Raw genomic sequence first — 21,683 nt, forward strand, 5'->3', positions numbered from 1 at the left:
CACCTCCCTCTCGTCACTCCTCAGTCCTGATTTATTCGTCTAGTCTCTGTGACTTGGCACTGGCATTGCCCACTACTTCTGGAAACTCCCTGCGGGCACATTCACTATTATTTGGAGTCCCGATGGGCGAAAGCATCAGACAGAAAGATACACATCCTCATACACACACGGCACTGTCTCATCTCACTCACACTGGGCCTGTGCTAGAGGGCAGGTGAGCCTCCCACTGCCTCCACTCTGAAAGGATCTCTCACCCAGAGGGCTCAGCTGCTTGGTGGGCCAGAGGGGTAAGCAGCTCTGTAAGCCTGCCAAGTGAGGAACTGGTCTCTCTCTCCCTCTCTCTCTCACACACACACACACTCTCTCTCTCTCTCTCTTTGCCACACACAGCGGGATTCTCTTTGCCAATCGGCAGTTTATGATCCTTGTCTGGATCTTCATAGGATCCAGACAAGTGATTAGGATCTTCATAAAGAGATCAACCCAAGTGGTAAAGAAATCAACACATAAATAAGATTAATGCACAGAGAGCACCTTATATCACTGTCTGACAGGGTCAATCTCATATACTTATAGGCATATTAGGCAGTGTATAGGAAACAATTCATTATAAAACCTACTGTTTCACAGGGAAAATTAAATTACACTTCAACTGCCACACATATCTTTAGTGTTTTAAATAAGCCTCCAACCATGTATTCAAAAGCCAAACGTGATTTGTAACAATACTGTTTACCTCTAATTATTTGTCAGTTAACAGAGAAAAAGGACATACAACAGATTGATATTCATAAACATGCAAAAGTCTGGGTCTTAAGTAATGAAATTACTGAATAAAGCACTTTGGATACTACAAAAGAATTAAACAGAATTGAAAACAACTTACTCTAACCTGAACTCTTTACCATGTTTAAGATTTAGGTTATTTAGATTGTATTCTTTTTTTCAGATATGAATTAGCCTACCTGTACTTTCAATTCAGTTTTAGTCATTGTACTTGTGTTTCTTGTATGATCAGTGCTTTTCCTTGCTTGATATGTTTCTAGTAGACTGTAGAATGAAACATGAGTTTCCAGATTCTAAGAGTGATAAGAAACACTAGAAACCTGGTGTGTAATTTAGGCTAACTTAGATAAGGCTTTGCCAAGGCCCGACTGTGAAGACTTCCTGTAGTTTGAGAATGCCTACCATCTAGTGGCAACTTTAGAGAAACATTTAGAGACGCCAGGATAGACAATTCAACTGGTCGCATTACTTCCTTTAATAAACTGAACCAAGAAAACACATATTACAAAATATTTTTTTCTTTTTACAGACACCATGAAACCATTTCTCCTCCCTTTCCTTTTCCAAAGCAAGAAAAAAAGTAAAGAAAAAAAAAAAAGGAAACAGAACCGTGGACCATTATTTTTTTAAGTGTGTATTATTTTCTTTATGTAGAAAATAACTGCACCAAAAAAAAGAAAAATCTTTTGTTGCACAACTTGGCTGGGAGGCAATGAAGTATTAGCTGAGGCTTTCACAGCCCACCAGGAGAAGCTGGAAAAGTCAGTTTCTGTGTGTGTGTGTGTGTGTGTGTGTGTGTGTGTGTGTATGTTTCTAGCTTTATACTTAACTAGCAGAATAGCGTGTGTATGATGAAGCAGTCCGTCGTAATGTAGTGGTTTAATCCATATTCAAGACAGGAAAGTTGAGTACTGCAGGCTTAGGACACAGAGGTTAGCTGTATGTAAAGGAAGGAAAATATTCATGTGGGCCGAGAATACATCGCAATTCAGTTGAGTTGATGACAGACAGAATATAATATGGAACAGCCTTTGGGTAAAAATAAAAAAAAATACAGTCCTGCAGATGTACACTGTTGTAGGTGCCATCCAAAGCAGAAACTTAACCTACACTTGCCAGCTAGGCCCAGATCATTCAGGGGTCACAACGGAGGCACAAGGCTGGAAACAGGGGAGCTAGCCAGGCAGCATGTAAGGTTCAATGGGAAAGTCATGGTCCTCCAGTTTTCTTATCAGTGTGCTCATTGCCTCAAATATACCCATACACAGTATTTTAGCTCCTCCTAATCTTCCATCACACTGTCACATACATCACTCCATCACAGAGTGGAGGACAGCTACTTCATTCTCCAAAACACTGATAACTTGGTGAGTAAGTGGGCACTGCAGTGGACTGGACAATCATTTGTTTTGGAGAAAGAAAGAAAGAAAAAAGATCACAGCTGCTTTCTAAGTCGAGTGTCAGCTTCATGGCACTCAATTTGGAAGCTAAACTTCATTCAAGTCAGGACCTTCAGTGGAAGGAAAAAGCAAGGGATTGTAGGTGGTGACTGTCCCTAAATGGATTATTAAAGGTCCTACCGACCCCAGGTCCAAACACTCCCTCCGATACGACAGCTTGTTCAGAGGGCAGTGAGGTTCATGACCTGAAAATGCCCTTATTCTCTTTATTTCAGACATTCAATTTCAAAATCTTTGATTCAACTTTAGCTACCTGCTCATGGTCCAGTGATTCATAATGTGTAGGTGTCCCTCTGCATTCTTCCTCTGCCTTTCCCTTCAGGCCAGGACTGCTGGATCTGTCCCAAGATACCTAGGTCTGTCTCAGCGGGGGATTGAGGGTCAGCGGGCAGCTCCATGGGAAAAGCGGAGGTCCTGGTCCTTAGGGAACTGTGCTGCAGTGGTAGAAGCAGCAGTCCCCAGTCCTGCTGGGGCCTCAGCTGCAGCTGATGGTTTAGGCGAAGAATCTGCAACCCAGGGTGGAGGGGGCTGTCCCCGGGCCAGAGCATCCACAGGAGATGGGTCCTTGCTGCGCTGAGGGGCCCCAGCTTCCGAGTCCTGCTGAGAGATGAGCTGGAGCAAGGCAGCTGCCACGGCAGGGCTGATGTCCTGGCTGGGTTGGGTTTCAGACCCGGCCCGCTGGGCATTTCCAAGGAGGGGAGCTGATGGAGGTGGCCCAGGTGGAGAAGGTGGACGCTGCTCACCAGATGGAGGCACCTGGTTGGCTCCAAGCGGTTTCCTTTTTGATGCTGCACCATCTGAAGGGGCCAAACAGGACAGAGGACAAAACGTTAGGTATCATTTGTCAAATGACATTTAAATTCAATGTGGACTACGTATACAATAAGCCATAATCTTATTTGTCATCTTCTATGTCGGATTTGCAGTTGGGGAAAGTAAAAAGGTATTTTTGTCAAATGGGCCTGACATGTTGTTACACAATGTTGACATTCCCTACCTTCACCACAAGAGGGGGAGCAGAGCACTTTAAGTGTATCTTCAAACACTATAAAGTACATTTCAGTACCATTGTAAGGGTAAACATATCTGTCAGTATTGTTGCAATAAAGTTAACTTGTTAACCAACAGACACTGCGTAGATATGGTACAATACTGAAAATATTCAGACCTGAAAATAAATTGAATTCTAGCCAATCATGCACCTATTCAGATATAGTATATCTCATGTTGGAAATTGAATAAATGTTTTAATGTGTCTAGTCATCACTGTTAAAGAATGTTTATTAAACATAGTAAAGCATTGAATTTATTCACTATGATTTAAAAAAAATAATTGCATTAATGTATGCAAAAAATATATACATCTGTATGTTTTTCCTCCAAACCACCTTGAACAAAAGAAAAAATGTGGGCACTAAGTGAGAAAACATTAGGAAGGGCATGTACAGCTGGATGAACAGAAAGGGTGACTTATGTAGGAGAATTTTAAGCATTATAAAAGGTCATGACAAGATTACTAAACCAGGTTAGTGTCTTTTTTTTTTTTTAACAATCTACAGCAGTGCAAGGTAAACCAAGGCGGAAAGGGTTTCAGAGGCCTTAATAGGAGAAATAACCAGAAGAAAACTGTTACCATTCCAGTGTCAGCAGCATAGTCAATAGTTTTATTCAACTTGCTAATCACATTTTTCTAATATTGGAGTCAGAGTGAACAGTTTAAAACAAAACAAAAAATGTGTGACAAACCAAAGTTTAAAAGAAATGCATGCAGGTGAGGTCTAAAGATTCAAAACATTGATTTTCACTTGATAATTTATTATCACTTTCTTCATAAAAAGGCTGACATTACAGACTGTTTAAAGCAACATCTCTTCCTGTGAAGAAACCATGACACCTGGTTTATAATGAAAATGAAGTGAGAACATGTGTGGAGATGGGACAGGTACAGAAACAAAGACTGTGAGAAAGAAACAAGGAAGTGGGAGAAAAGTGGAAGGGAACAATATAGTGTGAAACTTTTCACTCAAATTAATAACACTTAACTTTCTTCTGGTTTATTGAGTACACCAGAGAGAGAGAGAGAGAGAGAGAGAGAGAGAGAGAGAGAGAGAGAGAGATGTCCATGTGCAACGAAACCTGTGCCTGGTTACCAGGGCCACATGACGATAAACGCTCCACAGACATTTTGTGAGGTACTGCATTTTTCAATATGCGAGTGGTAAAAGGGGACAATAGTGAGCATGTGTGATTGAGGAAATGTGGGGGATGAAGTAAGGGGTGGGGGATGCATAAGTCTAATGACCCAATTCATTTGGTTAATTGATAGTTTTGTTGATTTCATCAGGTAGTCTAAAGTGTAATTAATTTGATAAAGTATACAGGAATTCTGAGTACAAAAACTCAGCTTCTGTTTGTTCTCCGCCCTGCTCTCCTCATTCGTGCAGTCTGCAGAGAATTTCACCTGACCCTGGGTTGGTTCCCCCCTTTTTGCCACTCTCTAGAGACTAAACCCAGACTTGCCCTTGCGATCAGTAGTAGAGGCGGACGAGCCGCGCATTAATGCCTCCTCTGATTGGACGCCATTGCTCTCATCTCCTTGCTCCTCGGTTTGTGGCTTGATGATGTGGCCCAAAATGAGAGCCAGCAGGTTGGCCTGGTCTTCCTGGCTGAGTGGTGGGTCTCCAGATGTCGGTGAGATTTCCTGGGGTTCAGGAGTTGGCTCTGGGGGCTGAGACCTGGGAGCAGACCGGGCCTGGTCCTCTGGAGCCCCCTGGTGGTCAGAGGCCTCACTGAGGGCAGACAACGACTGGCTAAGAGTCTCTGGGTTGGAGAGAGTCTCTGGGTTGGAGAGGTTGAGGAGCTGGGCCACCTGGGGCAGGCTGAGGTCCGTCTGTCCCTGAAGAAGGTTCAGCAGCACCGCCAACTCTGTCTGGTTCAACTGCTCTGCAGCAACTCCCAGGCCTAAACACATTTATGCAACCAGAACACAAACTATGAAAATACAATACCGTGCAAACAAAATCTCCAACATTACTTCTACATCAATCTCAAATACTTTTCACCTGCAGTGAAACAGTATGTCAGCATACTGCACCCCATATCTGTCAACATAGGTAACAAATAAGTACATATTTGGCATAAGATGGGACAATCAGAAAACACTGCTATAAAGTGGGCGCCCCCCGTAGTTGGGTTTTCGTTCCATCGATGTTACCCAAATCTGCAAATTTTTCCAACTTTGCCTTATGTTGGTGAACAGAATATTGAAACATTTATATAACATCTTATGTCCATGTGTGTTTCTGCTAAATGCTTTTGAGATGCAGCTGTTACCTGACAACTCACTCTCTAAGTTGGCTGTGGAGGGCGGTTTTCCTGGTGGAGGCGGTGGGGCTCCAGCCGGACTGCTTTGGGTCCGGCTGTTCTCTCCGCTGGGGGGCCCAGTCACATCCTTACGGGGCACTTTGGGCACAGGCACATCCTCGGGCACCCCGCTCTGACGTGCACGTCTTCTCTTCTTACTCCACAGCTCGTGGCAGTCCTGATGGTGAGGAAGACTGGAGACACAGCCAGTAGGTAGACATGCAAACAAAAACAAAACATTATAGCACAACCATGAATTACAAGTCTGTAATCAATCAAATAAAACTAAATAAATGCTCTGAATGAAATATATATAAGCAACAAATATTTTTCCATTATCTCACAACAAGAACAAAAATTCTAAAAGAAATCGTGTATCTCTCTCTCTCTACTACTATATATATATATATATATATATATATATATATATATATATATATATATATATATATATATATATCTATCTATCTATCTATCTATCTATCTATCTGACACAATATAGATGAAAGGTGAAAGCAGGGGCCATGGGGCTACTGACTCTGGTGGCGGCATCTTGCTTGGCTCAACATTACTCAGAAAGTCACTGTTGAGAGCGTGCTCTGATGTGCAGCGCCGTGCAGGGTCGAGGGTCAGCATTCGGTCCAGCAAGTCCAGGGCAGGAGTAGGTAAACTGTGCAGAAGGGGAGAGATTTTTCAACTGTAGAAACAGACGAAGGGTTGATCACTGCTACTTTGGGGAAGCTCAGCATGGCTACGTACAAGGCAAACTCCTCCCGCAGTCGCCGTCTGTACTGCTTCTTGGGTTTCATGGTGTTGAAGAGGGGAAGTTTAATGACGTCAGGCCAGGCTGCAGGACAGGGACTCCCGCACAGACGGCTGAGGGAAATGACAAAGAAGTGATGAAGAAAGAGAAAACGGGGTGTGAAGGTTGCAGCAGAGGTTACTACTTGAGGTGTTGTTTTCAGGAAAGGGCAGCCTACCTGATGAGCTCCAGCTGTAGAAGCTCCTGGTTAGCCTGGAAGATGGGCTTCTTGGTGAAGAGCTCTCCCAGGATACACCTGAGCATCACAGAGAATGGGTAGAGGTAGTAAGAAAATATACACTCCCACTCACCAAGCTTAAACTAAAGCATAAAACACAGTGTCAAAGTGGGAATGTCTCTGTCAGACAGGATGATTGTGACCATTAATTCATACTATATTTGACTTATTAAGATACATTTCCAGTTATACACAGCCTATATGATTTCCCATTTAGATTCTGACATAATTAATCATAGATGAAGAAGAATAAGATGTGAGTATGAACACAAAAGAGGAGTAAAGAAGCTGTGTGGAAGTGTATGCCTAGTGCGAAGGTTCTGACATTGTTTTTTACATACTGCTAAAAAGATTTCTGCTATAAACCAAGTTCAAATTGGGCATCACGGCACACAAGTGAAAAGAAAATCAAGCATCACACCTGACTGAGCTTAGTTTGCCTTTTGGTGCATACGGTGCTTTAGGATTAAAAAAATAATAAATAAATAACAGACTCAAGTGTGCTGCAAACATCCGGCCTGCTCATATTGTTAGAAACACACTTGCTTGCATGGCAGAAAAAAATACACGTTCAATAGATTTATTTTTTTCTTCCGTTTTCCTATGCTTCCATAAAATATATCACCAAACATTAATTATGGTATCAGTTTACTATGGTGAGTGGGAAGCTTTCACCTAGTAAGAGGATACTGAGTAGGAAGAACAGACAGTTTTGTCAGTTTTCTCATTTACTGCTTATGGACTCATTAAGTGATATGAAAGTATGAAAATGTCAGATTTAATTCCTATTTTCCAAAAATGGGTAACTAGACAAATTTGAATGAAAGGTTGTTTAAACCAACAAAATATGAGTCCAAATCTACAGTTCATAAAGCCTACACATGAATCAAGGAGTAGGTATGTAAAAAAGTAAATATGAACGAACAGTGATGTGCTACCATTACAGTAGTCTATATCGACAACGATTCTTTTAGGGGATTGCTCCGGTGCCGCCGGAATATCCGCCTGATGTCCCTCACCTTCCGCTTTCTTTGTGTTGGCATTCTAAACTCTGGTCTGATCTCTGCAGGGTGAATCCAGACAGCTAGCTAGACTATCCTGTCTAATCAGAGTTTTCTGTCGCACGACTAAAACAACTTTTGAACGAGCACCTGTTCCACCAAAACAAGTTCCTTCCTGAGGCTATTTTGCAGAGGCACCAGTATTGCATCTGGCGCTTAGTGCCACCCAAGACGATTGTGATTGGTTTAAAGAAATGCCAATAAACCAGAGCATGTTTTTCTCCTATCCCAGACTGTTGTGTGGACTAGCCAGATCCTCCTCCTCCTCCTCCTCTGTGGAGGTAGGTCTGGCAATGCAAGACTACCATAACATTAGTCAGGTTTCCATCACAAATTTTCATTGAGTTTTGGCAAAAAAAATCCAAAAGAATGCTTGTTTCCATACACTATTGTTATGTGATTATTGGGAGTTGGTTTATCAAGATAAGCAGCAGGTGGCGCCAATTCTCAAGTCAGAAAACAATCATCGCTTGCTAGCACACCAAGAGAGTAGTGGAGCCTCTTCAGCCGACAGCGGCAGCACCGGAGACCGTCGCTGTAGCAAATCAAATTCAGCCAGCTGAGCACAAAACCCAGCACCTGGTGGCCAACAGCAGGGCTGGCTGAAAGTTGCTGATCACAAACTTTTCCACCTCAGCGTAAAAATGTTTCTGAGATATTTCAAGACTTTTTCGAAATTACAGCGTTTCCACTCAGGAAAACGTGCATTAAAACAGGTGGATGGAAATGCACCTAGTGTCATACTCACCCACAGCTCCATACATCAATGGCTGGAGAGTATCTCTCCTCTCCCAGCAGGAGTTCAGGGGGGCGGTACCATAGTGTGATTACTTTATTAGTGTACGGCCGACTGGGGGCAAGAAAAGAGAGAGGACGGTGAGACTCAGTACACATTCATAGAGTGAATATGCCCCAGAGTGCACAAACATTTCAGCTTTCACTAACTGGGATCTCTCTAAAGCAGGGATGTTCAGCAGGGGGTCCAGGAACCCATGGGGGTCCTTAGAATTGTTGCATGTGGGCCCTTTCAAATTATAGTTAATTTTTGAAAGTTTTCTAAAATTTAAAATGTCTTAACATGAATCCAACATATTATTAGCAAATATAAATCCCCACTGATGTTAGGCTAAGGTAGGTAATAGGTAAGGTAGTCACTAAGATAGCCATTCAAAGATACAGTTAATCCTGAGTGTTCACTGTGCCACATGTATGTGTAACATTAAAAGATAATTTATTCTATGCACTTCAAAGGTATGTATAAAGGCTTTGGGCCGCCCTACACATTATTGCAGGCCCAGTTTAAAAATGCAACTTAATTTTATACAATATGTGTAGTAGGGGGTCCATGCTCCGTCTCTCTTTCAGTTAAGGGGTCCTTGGCTTAAAAAACGTTGAAGAACCCTGCTCTAAAAAGGACAACACTATGACAGACACCACCATCTACTGGAGACTCATTGTAAATGAAGAGGAAAATCCATGCTTAAAGTGTGGTTTAATTACTGCTTCAATCATCAATTATCAAACACATTTAATCATATACTTAACAGAAGCAAGCAGATGAGGTTCCCATATATTGCATTCATTTATGAAGAAAAAACTCTGTTGTCTTACCTTTCCTCTGAATTGTAAAGCCGGGCCAAACCAAAATCAGCCAGTTTAATCTGACCTCTGTACAAAAAAAAAAAAAAATCCAACATCAGAAGCAACACTACCAAACATGATAAAACTCAACTCATCTGCCTGGCAAGGCAGCTTATTTTAAACAACTAGTTTGCATTTAAACAAGACAATTATGAAACTTTCCATTACTGGAAACATCCATATTTTTTTTTTTTTTTATTTTGATTCAGGTTAATAAATACTGGCTCTAAATGCTCCATTCCACAGCAAGACCCACATTCCAGCTGTTTTCTTTTTTATTATTAGCATCTTAGCTATTGCAGCTCGTTCAGCTTTCCCTTGCATCCTGTAATGTTTATGCATTGGATGCATAATTAAACTGAGCAAGCATCTGTGAGAAGTTGCTTACTCCTTTCATTGCTGTTATTTGAAGCGCCCAGTTTGTAGCAAAGTAATTAGCTTTGCTGCTGACGCACCTCAAAACACTTGCAGTGCGATCATTAAAGTTAGCTTTCGACTGCTTTAGGTTTTGAGTTTACAGTATTTACAGACTACAGCTGCATTTAAAACCATCTGCAGGAATGTTCCAAGTTGTTGATGTGGATAATGCTGCATTATAGCGGATATTGTAAATGTCCATTTGTGTAAGGGGATCAGAGGTACTAAAGTAAACAAACCTGAATTAAAAAGTAGATCAAAATACCTGTAGGTGATACTGATGCATTAAAATTCACCTGAAACAGCAGTTACTGCTAAACAACTGATTGGTGATGGCCTAGCTGCTACTGCAAATGAACCACAACAGTCTACATAAAGGACAATACAGTATTTTACTTCTGGTGTCCATGTCTTCTGTTTCTTACCTGTTGTTGAGCAGTATGTTGGAGCATTTGATGTCTCTGTGCAGGAAGTTGTTCTTATGGCAGTAGTCCAGACCCTCCATCAGCTGGCGCATGAAGCTGCGGACGTGCTCATGGGAGAACTGGACCAGGCCCGACTCCAGCAGGCCCATCAGGTCGTGGTCCATGTACTCGAACACCAGGTAAAAAGCACCTAAACACAGAGGGGAAGATGTAAATGTAATGGGTAACTCCATTGTTGTCCATGCATCCAAATGTAAATCCATAACTTTTATACAGACATGAATACAGGGCTTAAAGTTTAAAAAAAGATCCTGAGTCTGAACCTTGTTTTTTGGGGGCGGCATTTTTTAGTTTTTCATATAGACGTCTTATTTTTTCTAAAATAGTCATACGCCGGAAATCCGGCACCATGCTTCAAAGCAGGTTAGAATACTCTACAGAGAGTACTGAACAGGGAAATTATTGTGCTTTGTCACAACTGCACAGCCAACTACAGTACAACGCGATGTACATTTTTCAAAGTGTAAATCAGCCCTGCTCTATGTGGGTTGAAACTTTCATCTGCTGCCAAATAACCAAACTAACCGTAGTAATTCTGTCAGTCCTAGTTTATGATTAGATGCGTATTAAAAGCGAGTGGCATAATAAGAAGAAAAAAAACTTCAAATCTTTCCTGATTTTCTTTATAAGCAAGAATGGTTTAACTACTACTTTAAATCTGATGGTGCTAAACCTTTGTTTACATTAGTAACAGTCGCAAAGAAATATTTTTCCATGCATACGTCACTTAGTTATGCAAAAATACTACTCTACTAGGGGTGTGTAGTTATCACTAGGGCTGTCCAAATTGGCCAAAAATTATGTTCAAATTAGGGCTGCACAATTTGGAGAAAAAGTCATAATGCGATTGACAATACTTGGATTGCGATATAATGTATCATGACTTTACTCATTATCAAGGAAAAATGCAGAAAATAAGCTACTAAATTTTGAAATGTGTATTTTTTAGAGATGTTCCGATACCAGTATCGGTATCGTCTCCGATACTGCCTAAAACGCTGGTATCGGTAAGTACTGGAGTTTATGCACCGATCCGATACCACGTAATAAAGCTCTAAAGAAAATCTACGTTAAAGTAGTTTATTTATGTTCTTTTTCCATTATAACTGACTGTCAAACTGGATAATAAAAGAACGTTCTGTGGCATTAATTGTTTGTGTTTGTTCATGTTTTACAAAGAGTTTAACCTGAGCCAGACCGACAACAAAGATAGAAATATCACATCCATACAGGGATAGTAGTATACAGTTGTTAAAACATAAAATATATGACACACTGGTATCAGATCGGTACTCGGTATCGGCCGATACGCAAGTTCAGGTATCAGGATCGGTATCGGGAAGCAAAAAATGGTATCAGACCATCTCTAGTATTTTTTAACTTCAACATACAAAGTTAAACGAGCATAAAAAGAAAATACAACAAAAATGTGTACACTTTTTAAAAAAAAACTAATAATATTTTAGAAAATTAAATAAAAATTCTTAGTAAATTAATACATTTTGTATGCCCTTAGAAACTATGACATTCAAGATGGGTTTAATATAATAACTAGTGATTAAGTTACAAAATATACTTTGTACAACCTCTGTTTGCATGCTCTGAACCCCTCTACACTTGTGATACTCACGTGACCATACACGACACACGCACTACTGCCTAAACGCACTGACTGGTCATCTTTTGTGGACGTTGTTACGAGGGGCGCGCTTAATACATCCATGAGGTAGCATAATTCAGAGAGCAGATTCGACGTACATTAAACACAGAACCATAAATAAGGCATTAGTGAGAGCAAGAACGGCAGGCGAATGAGTGACGTCAGTGCCTGAGTGGTGAAGCGAGGAGAGAGACCGCTGGTGAGCGGTGTCGGACTGTCTGCGTAGCGGCTGTGTGAGGGAAAGAGTAAAAAAAGAGACCGCAAAGACGATGTAAAGTGAGTTACAGTAAACACCAAGCTTCTTAAGACACGGTGGCTTCATCTGTTAATCCCGTCAGTAAAGTGAAGGTTGTTATAATGTGGAGACTGCAGTGCAAACAGAGTGTCACACACAGCTTTTTGTTTACCTAGATCGCACAATTTTTGCGGTTATGTACGATTTCGCTTCTTACCAACAGAAGTTCACGAGTCGTCTTCTAGTCTTTGCTCTAGTTAGACATTTTCATTGACGCGTTTGTGGCGTCGTCTCCACTTTCGCCGTTTACTTCTGCTAGCGCCAGTCGCATGATAGAAACGTCATCAACACACCCACTGTGAAATCTCTAGCCTGGCTGGGCTCAGTCATTACTTAGACATTACCCAGACAGGGAGCTGAACGTTTAGACCGGCTTCACACTGGCTGCGTGGCGCGAGTGTGGCGTTTCTGTTGCGTGGATTTTTCTATGTCTTTGCACACCAGAAACGTGTCTGACGCGGCGCTGCTGCTAGCCGTGTCTGTTTCTTGATTTACTACACTCAAGCAGTAGTATACTTCATGTTAAACATAAATATATACTGATTTGATTACAGCAAAGACAACGTCGGCAGTATTAACAGCAAAATAAGCTACAGAATATTTCGTTCTGTATTGACAGGTGCAATATTTGAACAGATTATTATTATTTTTTTTTAATTACATTTATATCTGCATTTATGTCAAAACCTAGAGACTTTCAAACATCAACATGTCATTTATTAATATACATTTGTGTCAAAATGACATATAAACATCTTTTCCTATTCTATTTTGCCTGGAAACGCTTTCAACACGCTTGCGTGTGCGTGAAAAATAGGCATTGATCCTATTTCTAGCATGCACGCGTTTGCACGTTTGTGTCAACAGCAGCCCAGGCCCACGCTAGGCAACATGCGAGGCAGACAGCCACGCTAGTGTCGATATTTTTTCCCCCACAATCGAATAGTAATCTATTTTACTATAATACAATTTGAATATATATTCGGATTTAGAATATTTGTTGACAGCCCTATCACTCTGATAATAAAATACACATTTTGAAACATGGCCTACAACCTGATATACTGGGAGTGATTGGAATCCTATCAGATCAACTTTAAATCACAATCTTTTCAGCTTGGGCTGACTATGATTTGATACTTTCAACCAGGGGTGGGCAATATGGCAAAAATAAAGACTATTTTAAAAGTTAGTGGACAACACACCCTAACTAATTTCCCTATTTAAAAACAAATAGCCTTACGATGAAAAAAAAACAACAACCAATATTCAGCTCTCAAATTTAACACTTTAAAAATTCTTTAAATATTTATCAGTTACTTTTCGAAATCCACATAACCACTCTTCACATCAGCATGAATTAGCACTTATTTAAAAAGAAAATATCCAACTTTAAAAGCTGGTTTGTCTGTTACTCCTGTTATTTCTTTCTTCCAAAACAGTGGTTAAGAACACGAGGCGCAAATGCCAGGATTACATTTTTTATTAAATAAGATCATGACTGGCGTGTTAACTGCATGACGTTAGTGTTGTTAGGCTACCGACAACGTTATCTTCACTTCACTCATCTCTCCTCCACTTGATCCGTGTGGAGAAGCTACTCAGTGAAAACACAAGCTTTCAAAACAACCAATAACAGACTGCTAACGGTGGCAATGTCGGGGGTTGTTTGCTCTATAACCCTCGCTCGTTCCAGACTCTGGCTGCTTAAAGTAGCCTAGAGATAGCGAGTTTATTGCATTTGGGGAGATTTGTATACAGCAGCAGCGCTAATCATTTAGAAGCAGGGCTGCACCTTTGTATGCAAGGGAAACACTGCTGATACTAACAATCTCTCTGTAAAGAAAGATCGTGGAGACACTTTAATCGTTCATGATCTAATAATGTCATACAGCCCTACTTTCAACTGTGCATGAATTTAAATGTTTAAGTTTTAACTGACAATATCTAAAAAAATAAAATAAAAAATGTTTTAAGCAATATGTAAGAAGTGTAGTAATGGTTTTTAAAAACAAGGTATTGTCACAGGTCTGTCTTTTATACGATACATTTGTTTTTCTGTATTCATTTTAATGATATCGTTTTTCCTATGATTATTACTGCAGCCCTGAGCTGCGTGCACAACGCTGGTGGAAGAAAAACCACACCATGATCAGGCCTCTTTCAGACATGTTGCCGTTCACAGCTGGTGTTTTAACTGACAGCTGATGGAAAACATTTCCTGTGTCACTTATTATAGCTAGAAGAACATGTCTGAAAGTTTCAGTCAGACAGCAGTGGAGCAGCACTGTTATTTTTCCATTTTACCCAGCCCTGGCAGATAATATCTAACCCTCTTACCTTTGTCCTTTTTAAAGTCAAGTGCATCCTGCTTGTCAGTGACAATCTCCTTCATGTTGACAACACTGCGGTGTTTGAGCTGCCTCAAGATCTTGATCTCTCTAATGGCTGTGATGGGGAAACCCTCCTTTTCATTGTCCAAACGTACTTTCTTCAAAGCCACCAGTTCACCTGCCATTCGGAAAAGAGTATTTTAAGAATGTCACAATGAGAATTAGGTTTTTGCTTTGTTTTAACAGAAACAAAAACATGAGTACTGCAGTGACTGAAGTCCAGTTAATATTCCCTTACCAGTGTCTTTGTCCTTGGCCTTGTACACTTGGCCATAGGTGCCTTCCCCTATGATGCCAATTATATCGAATTTATCTACACAGCGTTTGCCCCAGTCACTCTGGGTATGTTTGCGCTCACCATATCGCGGGCAGCAAATCCTGTAAACCATCAAAATGAAAAACAGATTAGACTTAATGTGGGATTAAGAAAAGTAAGATTGGAAGTGGGTGAGTAATAAAAGAAACTGAAACTGACTTTGGTCTCTTCTTAAGGACTGCCTGGGGTAGCGGTGTGGCCTGGCGCATGGGGGACTGTGGGGGTGAGGAGTCACCTCCAGGCAAGGTGGGCGGTAAAGGAAGGTCTATGAGTGATGGCCGGCTGCGAACTTCCTTCTCCTTCCTAGATGGCCTCTGAGGAGGGGTGGACTTCTTTGGACTGATGGTGCAAAATACAAAGCGTTTTAGAGAAAAGTATAATTCATTAAAGAGACATACCCAAAGCACCATATTTTCACCCAGCTCACTTGTGCAATTCTATGGGTGGGGCAGAGAAGAGCATGATCCTTAGGGCGCTTTCACCTACAGTTTGGTAGACTTGGTGAGATTCAACATTGCTGCATTTTTGATTTGTTCGGTTTGCCTTCAGACTTTGGTCAAACACACAAAATTTTGTAAACAAATCTCATATGGTCGAAACAGTCACTTGTTTATTTGAGTGAAACTGGCAGACACTTCCTGGTGTCAGAAACACCTAATTTATAACGTTTTTGGTTTTGCTTAGTGTTTCTAATATTTTATAGTAGGCGAAAAATATGAGCAGCTGACAAAACAGCGAGTGAAGGAGAGGGTGGGCACTGATGAGAGAGAGATTTTTTTTTTTTTAACACACACACACACACACTAGGTGTATGGTCATAATAGGTTATCGATTTGAAAAGTGATCATCCCTTAAATCATATATAAGCCCGCAAATTGTGTGCAAGGTTGAAATTGCTCGTCAATGCACTGTATTTTGGTTCACTTCCTATATTTGGGTCAGAACGCGTTCTCACCTGATGTAAACCAAACTCTAGTGAGCTTCGAATGAACTCTTCGAATGAGCTTTCACACCACGCCAAATGAACTGACAAAACGCTCCAGGGTTCGGTTAAAACGGACCAAACTGCTCAGGTGTGAAAGCAACCTTGGAGGTTACATTAGCAGGAGCTTTGTGACAATATATGATCAAAGTTATCAGGTGCCTCTTACTCTTCGTTTACAGTGTTTCCCACACAGACTAATGTGCGGCGGTGCGCCGCACTATCAACACCGGCCGCCGCACATTGCGTTTCGTTATTGTTTTTTTTTGTTTTTTTTAAAAACACCATTTAAAAACACGTTCAGTTGCATTTCCTTTCCCTGCTCTCCTCCTTCTCTGACACACACACACAGTTTGGTGTTTTTAGCCCCCAACGTTGCCTTCCAGGCAGCGCGGCAATGGTTATGTTTAGGGTTCAGGTGAGGGTTAGCCTTGCTGCCTGGAAGGCAACGTTGGAGGCTTGAAACATCGAGCCCAACGTGCACACAGCGTCTGTCTCCATAAAGGAGACAAGACGGCTGGCGAAATTCACAAGTTCACGAAAGGTTAGTAGGTATCTATCTTGTGAACACCTTTACACAATCACACATTAAAAGCGATAGGGGTTGTGCCTGCTTTAGAAAGTTAACTAGTCGCAAGTTTGCGGTAAAATGCAGTTGGGTTGTCGAGGTCAAAACACTATATGTAGCAGCTGTGAATCAAATAAACGTATTATAAATAATGTTATGTCATTTTTTACTCTTACACTGAATGTTTGCTGCTTCAATCCAGATGAGTATTGAAAGTACTTTTGTAATTTGAACCAAAATACAAACAAGCAGTTCAGAACTGTAGCTACAGAGTGTGTTGTTACAGGAAAGTGAATGTGACCTTGTGTACCAGGGTAATTAACTAGAGAGGTAGGCAATGTGCCACCAACAAAATCATACGTTTTTTCCGGCAGGTTTTAGCCACAGAGGCAAGTCGAGGGTGTCACTTTTACCCAGACTTGCCATTATCTTTTTTTGTAATGTGACAGTTACCATAATTAACCAAAGCTTAAAGCCCAGTTTAGACCAAAGATTCTCAATGAGACAAACTGAAACTTGCACCTACTTGCAATGTGCGGGTCTGCAGCGCTCTGAAACCTGCCAGTTTACACCAATGCAACTAGACGAGACGATGTATCATCTCCATAGCAAAGACTATCTGTTGTTCCGTTATAACTTCCGACTTCTCAGGCTTTTTTGTAGCTTTTTTGTAGTGTCTTAAAATATGAATGAGGTTAGTGATAATGATATACTTTCTACAGTTGCATTTCAAGTAGTGATAAAAAGGTGAAAAACGTTTTATTTCTCCAACGCCGCTCCCTCTCTTCAGTCACTCTCTAGCTCACTTGACCATATACCGTGCTTGCGGGCGCTCGTTGAGCCTCCGTCCAAAACTCTGCTATTTCGACCAGTTGACAGTTTGTAACTGCCTTGACCAGTGAACTTCGCTACTGGATGTTGAAACGGGTGACGTCTATTTATGACAAGCTGAGTCACAGGCGCCACCATCAGCTGGCTTGAGTCGAGCTGAGAGGGGCCAGTTCAGACCGCTGCAACTTTTCCCTGCAAAGTTCTAAAATGGTTTTGTCTCGTTGCAAATCATTGGTCTAAACTGGGCTTAAAGAGGCATACATAATACCATTTACACATCACAAGTTACCATATCTAAAGTAATGTCCTAAAATGTCTTAAAAATGTCTTGACTAGGGATAGACAGTTTTTGGCTGTTTTTTGGCAGTTAGCAGATTATCTGTATTGCCTGATAACCGATAAAATCAATTAAGTAAAAAGTGCGCTACTTTGGCCCTTTGCTTCGGTTTCACTCACCACTGAGTCTGACTTAATGTCCCACAACACCATCTGACTATCTTTTACTGGGTATTATGTTGAAAGTTTCTAATTTATTAAATATTTACTTAAAGCATTTAAACAAAGTTTTGTGTTGTCCAAAATCTTAATTTCGACTTAAAGATTTTCATTTTCACTGTCTATGCATACTGGTTCCAAATATCGGTTTTATTATCTACTAGTAATCGGTATCGTCTTTTAAAAAAAAAAAAAAACTGTTGGTCGAACTCTTGTCGTGACATGACTGTTGATGAAGGTATAACAACAAAAGAAAAAGTGATTATTCTCGTGTTTTATGATGTGTACACTGTGGGCTATATTTTAAAGAGCAAAGATGAGAGTTGCACAAAATGTGACCTTTACTCCGTAGAGATGTGCATGCACTGGGTCTAATGTCCAATGTGTGTCTGTATCCCAGGTGGGGGGGTACTCACCTGTCCTGAGCGTTTCCCAGCAGTGCAGGTGGTAAAGGCAGGAGAGGCAGAGTCGACGTCTTGTGGAACGGGATCTGGCGGACAGGGCTGCGTGTAGGAACCGGAGCTGGCGATTTGGCCTGGGATGTGGTTGAGGGTGTAGGAGGCTGAATACTTGTTTCTGCCTGAGGTGGCGGTGGTGGAACTTGGATGGCTGAACCGGTTGGCAGAGATGGAGAGGGCTGAGGAGGAGGTGCAGGGGAGGAGGTGGAAGAGGAAGGTAGAGGTGCAGTAACCTGATCTTCACCACTGGGAGCATCCTGGGGTAACGGCGCAGGTGGTGGGGGCAGAGGTTCTGCTGCTGCCGTGTCTCTTTCTGGCTGTGGAGCCACGGCTTTAGTTGGCTGTAAAGAGGAGGAGCCTGCAGATTTACGTGCTGGTGGAGGAGGGGAAGCACCACCACGAGCAGCTGCCTCTGCAGCCTGCCGTTCCTTCTTCCTGCGGCTCAGCTCTGCTCCCAGACTGGAGTTAAGTGGCAGGCGGGAGGAGGGAGGGGAGCGGCTAGTTGGCCGGCTGCTGTGGATGCTGGCCCCCGCTGCAACAGTATGCCGCTTGCTACGGGAACGAGAGGAGGAGCGTCGAGAAGACGAGTAGTGCAGAGGGGACCGACTCCTGGAGCGGCCAGAGCGTCTAAATAAAAAAAAGGAAAACTTTTATTTTAAATGCCATAAACAATGCCAAAAGCATGTCATTTATGAAGTCAGAGAATAGGATACAACATGTTGCATGCTTTTTGAAAATATTTATTTTTAAATTATGTTTTGTATTTCATATTATGTCCATCATTAAATAAAATGGCAACTGATCACATCATAATGAGAAAGAAAAAAAAACATGTGGGCCTTTTGAAATATATATATATATATATATAAATAAATAAAATATTTGAATGACCAGACAAATTACTTAAGAAAATGTATGTGATTTTGAAGACTTTACCAGACTCACTCACTGCTATTGGAAACTGGAACTGGAAATGATGACTGGCTTTGTATAATGGGGGAAATATGAGCTTATATCTACTGTACAACTTAAATATAAACATGAATGCAAAAGTCTCTGATCATTACATTAAGGTACAGACCAGGGTTGCTGTGCCCTAACCTCATTATGGTAGCTAAAGCCCAATGGTTTACTGACATTTTGCACTGCAAAATAAAAGAAGCTGCCTGTCTTGACACTACCTACCATCCCTTAATTTGACTTGCTAGATGTGTGTGGCTATGCAAAACACTACTAAAGATGGCTTGATGGGTAAATTGGTCTTCTGTTCTATAAGAAAAACTCATCATGGCCTCTGATATTGTACATTTCCCCTATCAACAGTACAAGCTATGGAACATATTCCCCAAGATTTTAGGCTGCCCTGCAACATATACTCACCGAGACATGGGGCTGGTGCTGGAGGACCTGCGGGTGCCATAGGGGCTGATGGAGCGTCTCCTTGAGTAAGGGCTGCTGTCCCTCTCATAGCTGGAGGACCTGTGTCTGCTGCCGTAGGGGCTGTCTGATCTCTGTCTGCTGCGGCGGGACATATCCCCATAAGGACTGGGGCTCTGCTGGGCCACCCTCCGCCTGGAGTAGCCGTCATCCCCCTGCTGCCCATACCCACTGCCTTGTGGACTCTCGCTGCCAGCCCCTCTTCTGGGACTGGGCGAAAGAGCAGAGCTCGGGCCCTTTCTGCGAGGGCTAACCCTACTCGAAGACTTGCCCTTAGGGCTTGACTTGTGGCTCTTGGAGGACTTGCGGTGGTTCCTGTCTGCTCGGTTTCTCTGGGAGGAGCTGTGGCTGGCCTCCCCTCGGCCCTCTCTCCGCTGTTGCTTGTCTTTGCGAGCCTTCCCTGAGCGGCTGCTCTCCTTGCTGCGAGATGAGGATGTGGAGGAAGTAGTGCTACCTACACTGGCTGCAGGCTGTACCTGGGTGGAGAGCATCAGCTCCCCACGTTTAGACTCAACCTCTGGCTGGACCTGGCGTTTGGATGAGGGGCCTGAGGAGACAGCCTTCTCCTTGCTTTTTCCAGAACTCCCTTTCTCGCGGTCTTTGCTGCTCTTTTTCTTGTACCCACGTTCACCATTCCCAGGGTCTTTAACTTTGTTAGGGTCCTTGGACTTTTTTCGGGAGTGTCTGTGGCCCCTGTTCTCTCTATCGTCGGCTTCTCTATCGACACCGTCTCTATCGTAGTCTGGTGAGGGCTCCAGTCGGTCCCCGCCCCCCCTCTCTGAAGGCCTTGAGGACGGTGGGTCTGAAAAAGTGTCCGAGTCGGAGCTGATATCATCGTACTCCACCAGAGGCTTCACCGTGTTGACACCAGGTGGCGCCGTATCGCCGAGGGTAAAATATTCGGGTCCCGGTGCCGCCGAGGATTCCCGATTATGTTTGGTTGATTTATGTCGTTTGCGTTTTGAAGAGGAAGAGGACATTGCATCTTTTACCTGCACCTTGCCATCTTTGCTCGTCTTGTCTCCCGCAGAGGTACGAGTCGAGGCCTGGGTATGGTGTGGCACACCGCTGGTGCTAGATTCCGGCTTCCTCTTGGTCCCATGGTGTCGGTCCGACCCAGGCATCCCTCACGCCGGCGTCGGTACCTCTCCTGCGACTTGGCCTCGGTGGTCCAGGCAATTCATTCACAGGAAAACAGTAGCTACTCCAAATGCCAAAACAAAAGTGTTACTAAGCAGAAACAGGGCAAGAAAATACACAAAATAAACACACCAGGCCGCTCACGTCCAGTCCTCCTCAACGACAATTCATTCCATTGAGTTCGCCAACATAGTTCGTCAAAGCAGAAAAATGCCAAGGTGGTTCTCCAGTGCTGTAATATATGTATTTAAGTTTGAATTAGTCAGTGAATGAAAAAGATCCCAACCAAACACCGGAGCATTGTGGTGTCGTATCCGTCTCAATTTAGCTAGCACCGCTAGCCAATGCTCGGCGGCTAGCGAGCTGACTCGTAAAAAAGAAAAAGTCCCTTTGTGAAAGGTGTCCTTGTCCGGTGCCAAGTTAAGTAAAGGTGCTTTTATTCCACAGAATTACGGTCTTAGCATTCAGAAACAAGCAAATGCCTTCATTAAAAGACGCTCGTTTCTCGAATAAAATGAAAACTTGACCCGGTTGGTACTGTTTACATGTTCCCTTTAATGTAAGTTTTATCCCCTATAAATTCAATATTGATTAGAAATCATAGTATTTTCGTGTGCAGTAGATGTTCCAGTTTATTATCAATGGCTCTGGGAATCAACCAGGCCTATATTTAGGGCGATGCTAGTGGATTTAATATCATCCACAGCCCTATCTGAAGGAGACTACAAACGCCATTGTGGCTCCTGTGACTAGCAACTTCTGCGCGCACAGCGGAATGAACCGGAAACCAGAACGCTGTCAATCTTTGGCGTATCATAGCAACGACCTATCGCAACACATAGCCCGCCTACTGTG

At 42.4% G+C, this 21,683-nt stretch overlaps 1 protein-coding gene across 3 annotated transcripts; it reads right to left on the reverse strand.

Annotated features, from left to right (window-relative positions):
• Positions 1-1,237: 1,237 nt before the first annotated feature.
• Positions 1,238-21,604, reverse strand: cdk12 (cyclin dependent kinase 12). 3 transcript variants are annotated; one of them, XR_013503154.1, is made up of 15 exons: positions 19,632-21,604; positions 18,210-18,878; positions 15,077-15,256; positions 14,840-14,979; positions 14,549-14,719; positions 10,194-10,383; positions 9,322-9,378; positions 8,459-8,560; positions 6,590-6,667; positions 6,369-6,485; positions 6,148-6,279; positions 5,580-5,803; positions 4,767-5,207; positions 2,500-3,043; positions 1,238-1,723 (listed from the first exon to the last, which is right to left on the reverse strand). XR_013503154.1 is itself a non-coding variant. In XM_078270584.1 (14 exons), exons 1-14 carry the CDS (start codon positions 20,810-20,812, stop codon positions 2,628-2,630), a joined length of 4,086 nt encoding a protein of 1,361 aa, XP_078126710.1. In that variant the 5' UTR covers positions 20,813-21,604; the 3' UTR covers positions 1,238-2,627. The 3 variants fall into 3 exon arrangements, 2 of the variants coding, with proteins under 2 accessions (XP_078126710.1, XP_078126709.1); XM_078270584.1 differs by having other exon boundaries at positions 1,238-3,043; positions 5,592-5,803; XM_078270583.1 differs by having other exon boundaries at positions 1,238-3,043.
• Positions 21,605-21,683: the final 79 nt, after the last annotated feature.

The sequence above is a fragment of the Sander vitreus genome, chromosome 15 (genome assembly GCF_031162955.1).
Source record: "Sander vitreus isolate 19-12246 chromosome 15, sanVit1, whole genome shotgun sequence".
Classification (NCBI taxonomy): domain Eukaryota; kingdom Metazoa; phylum Chordata; class Actinopteri; order Perciformes; family Percidae; genus Sander; species Sander vitreus.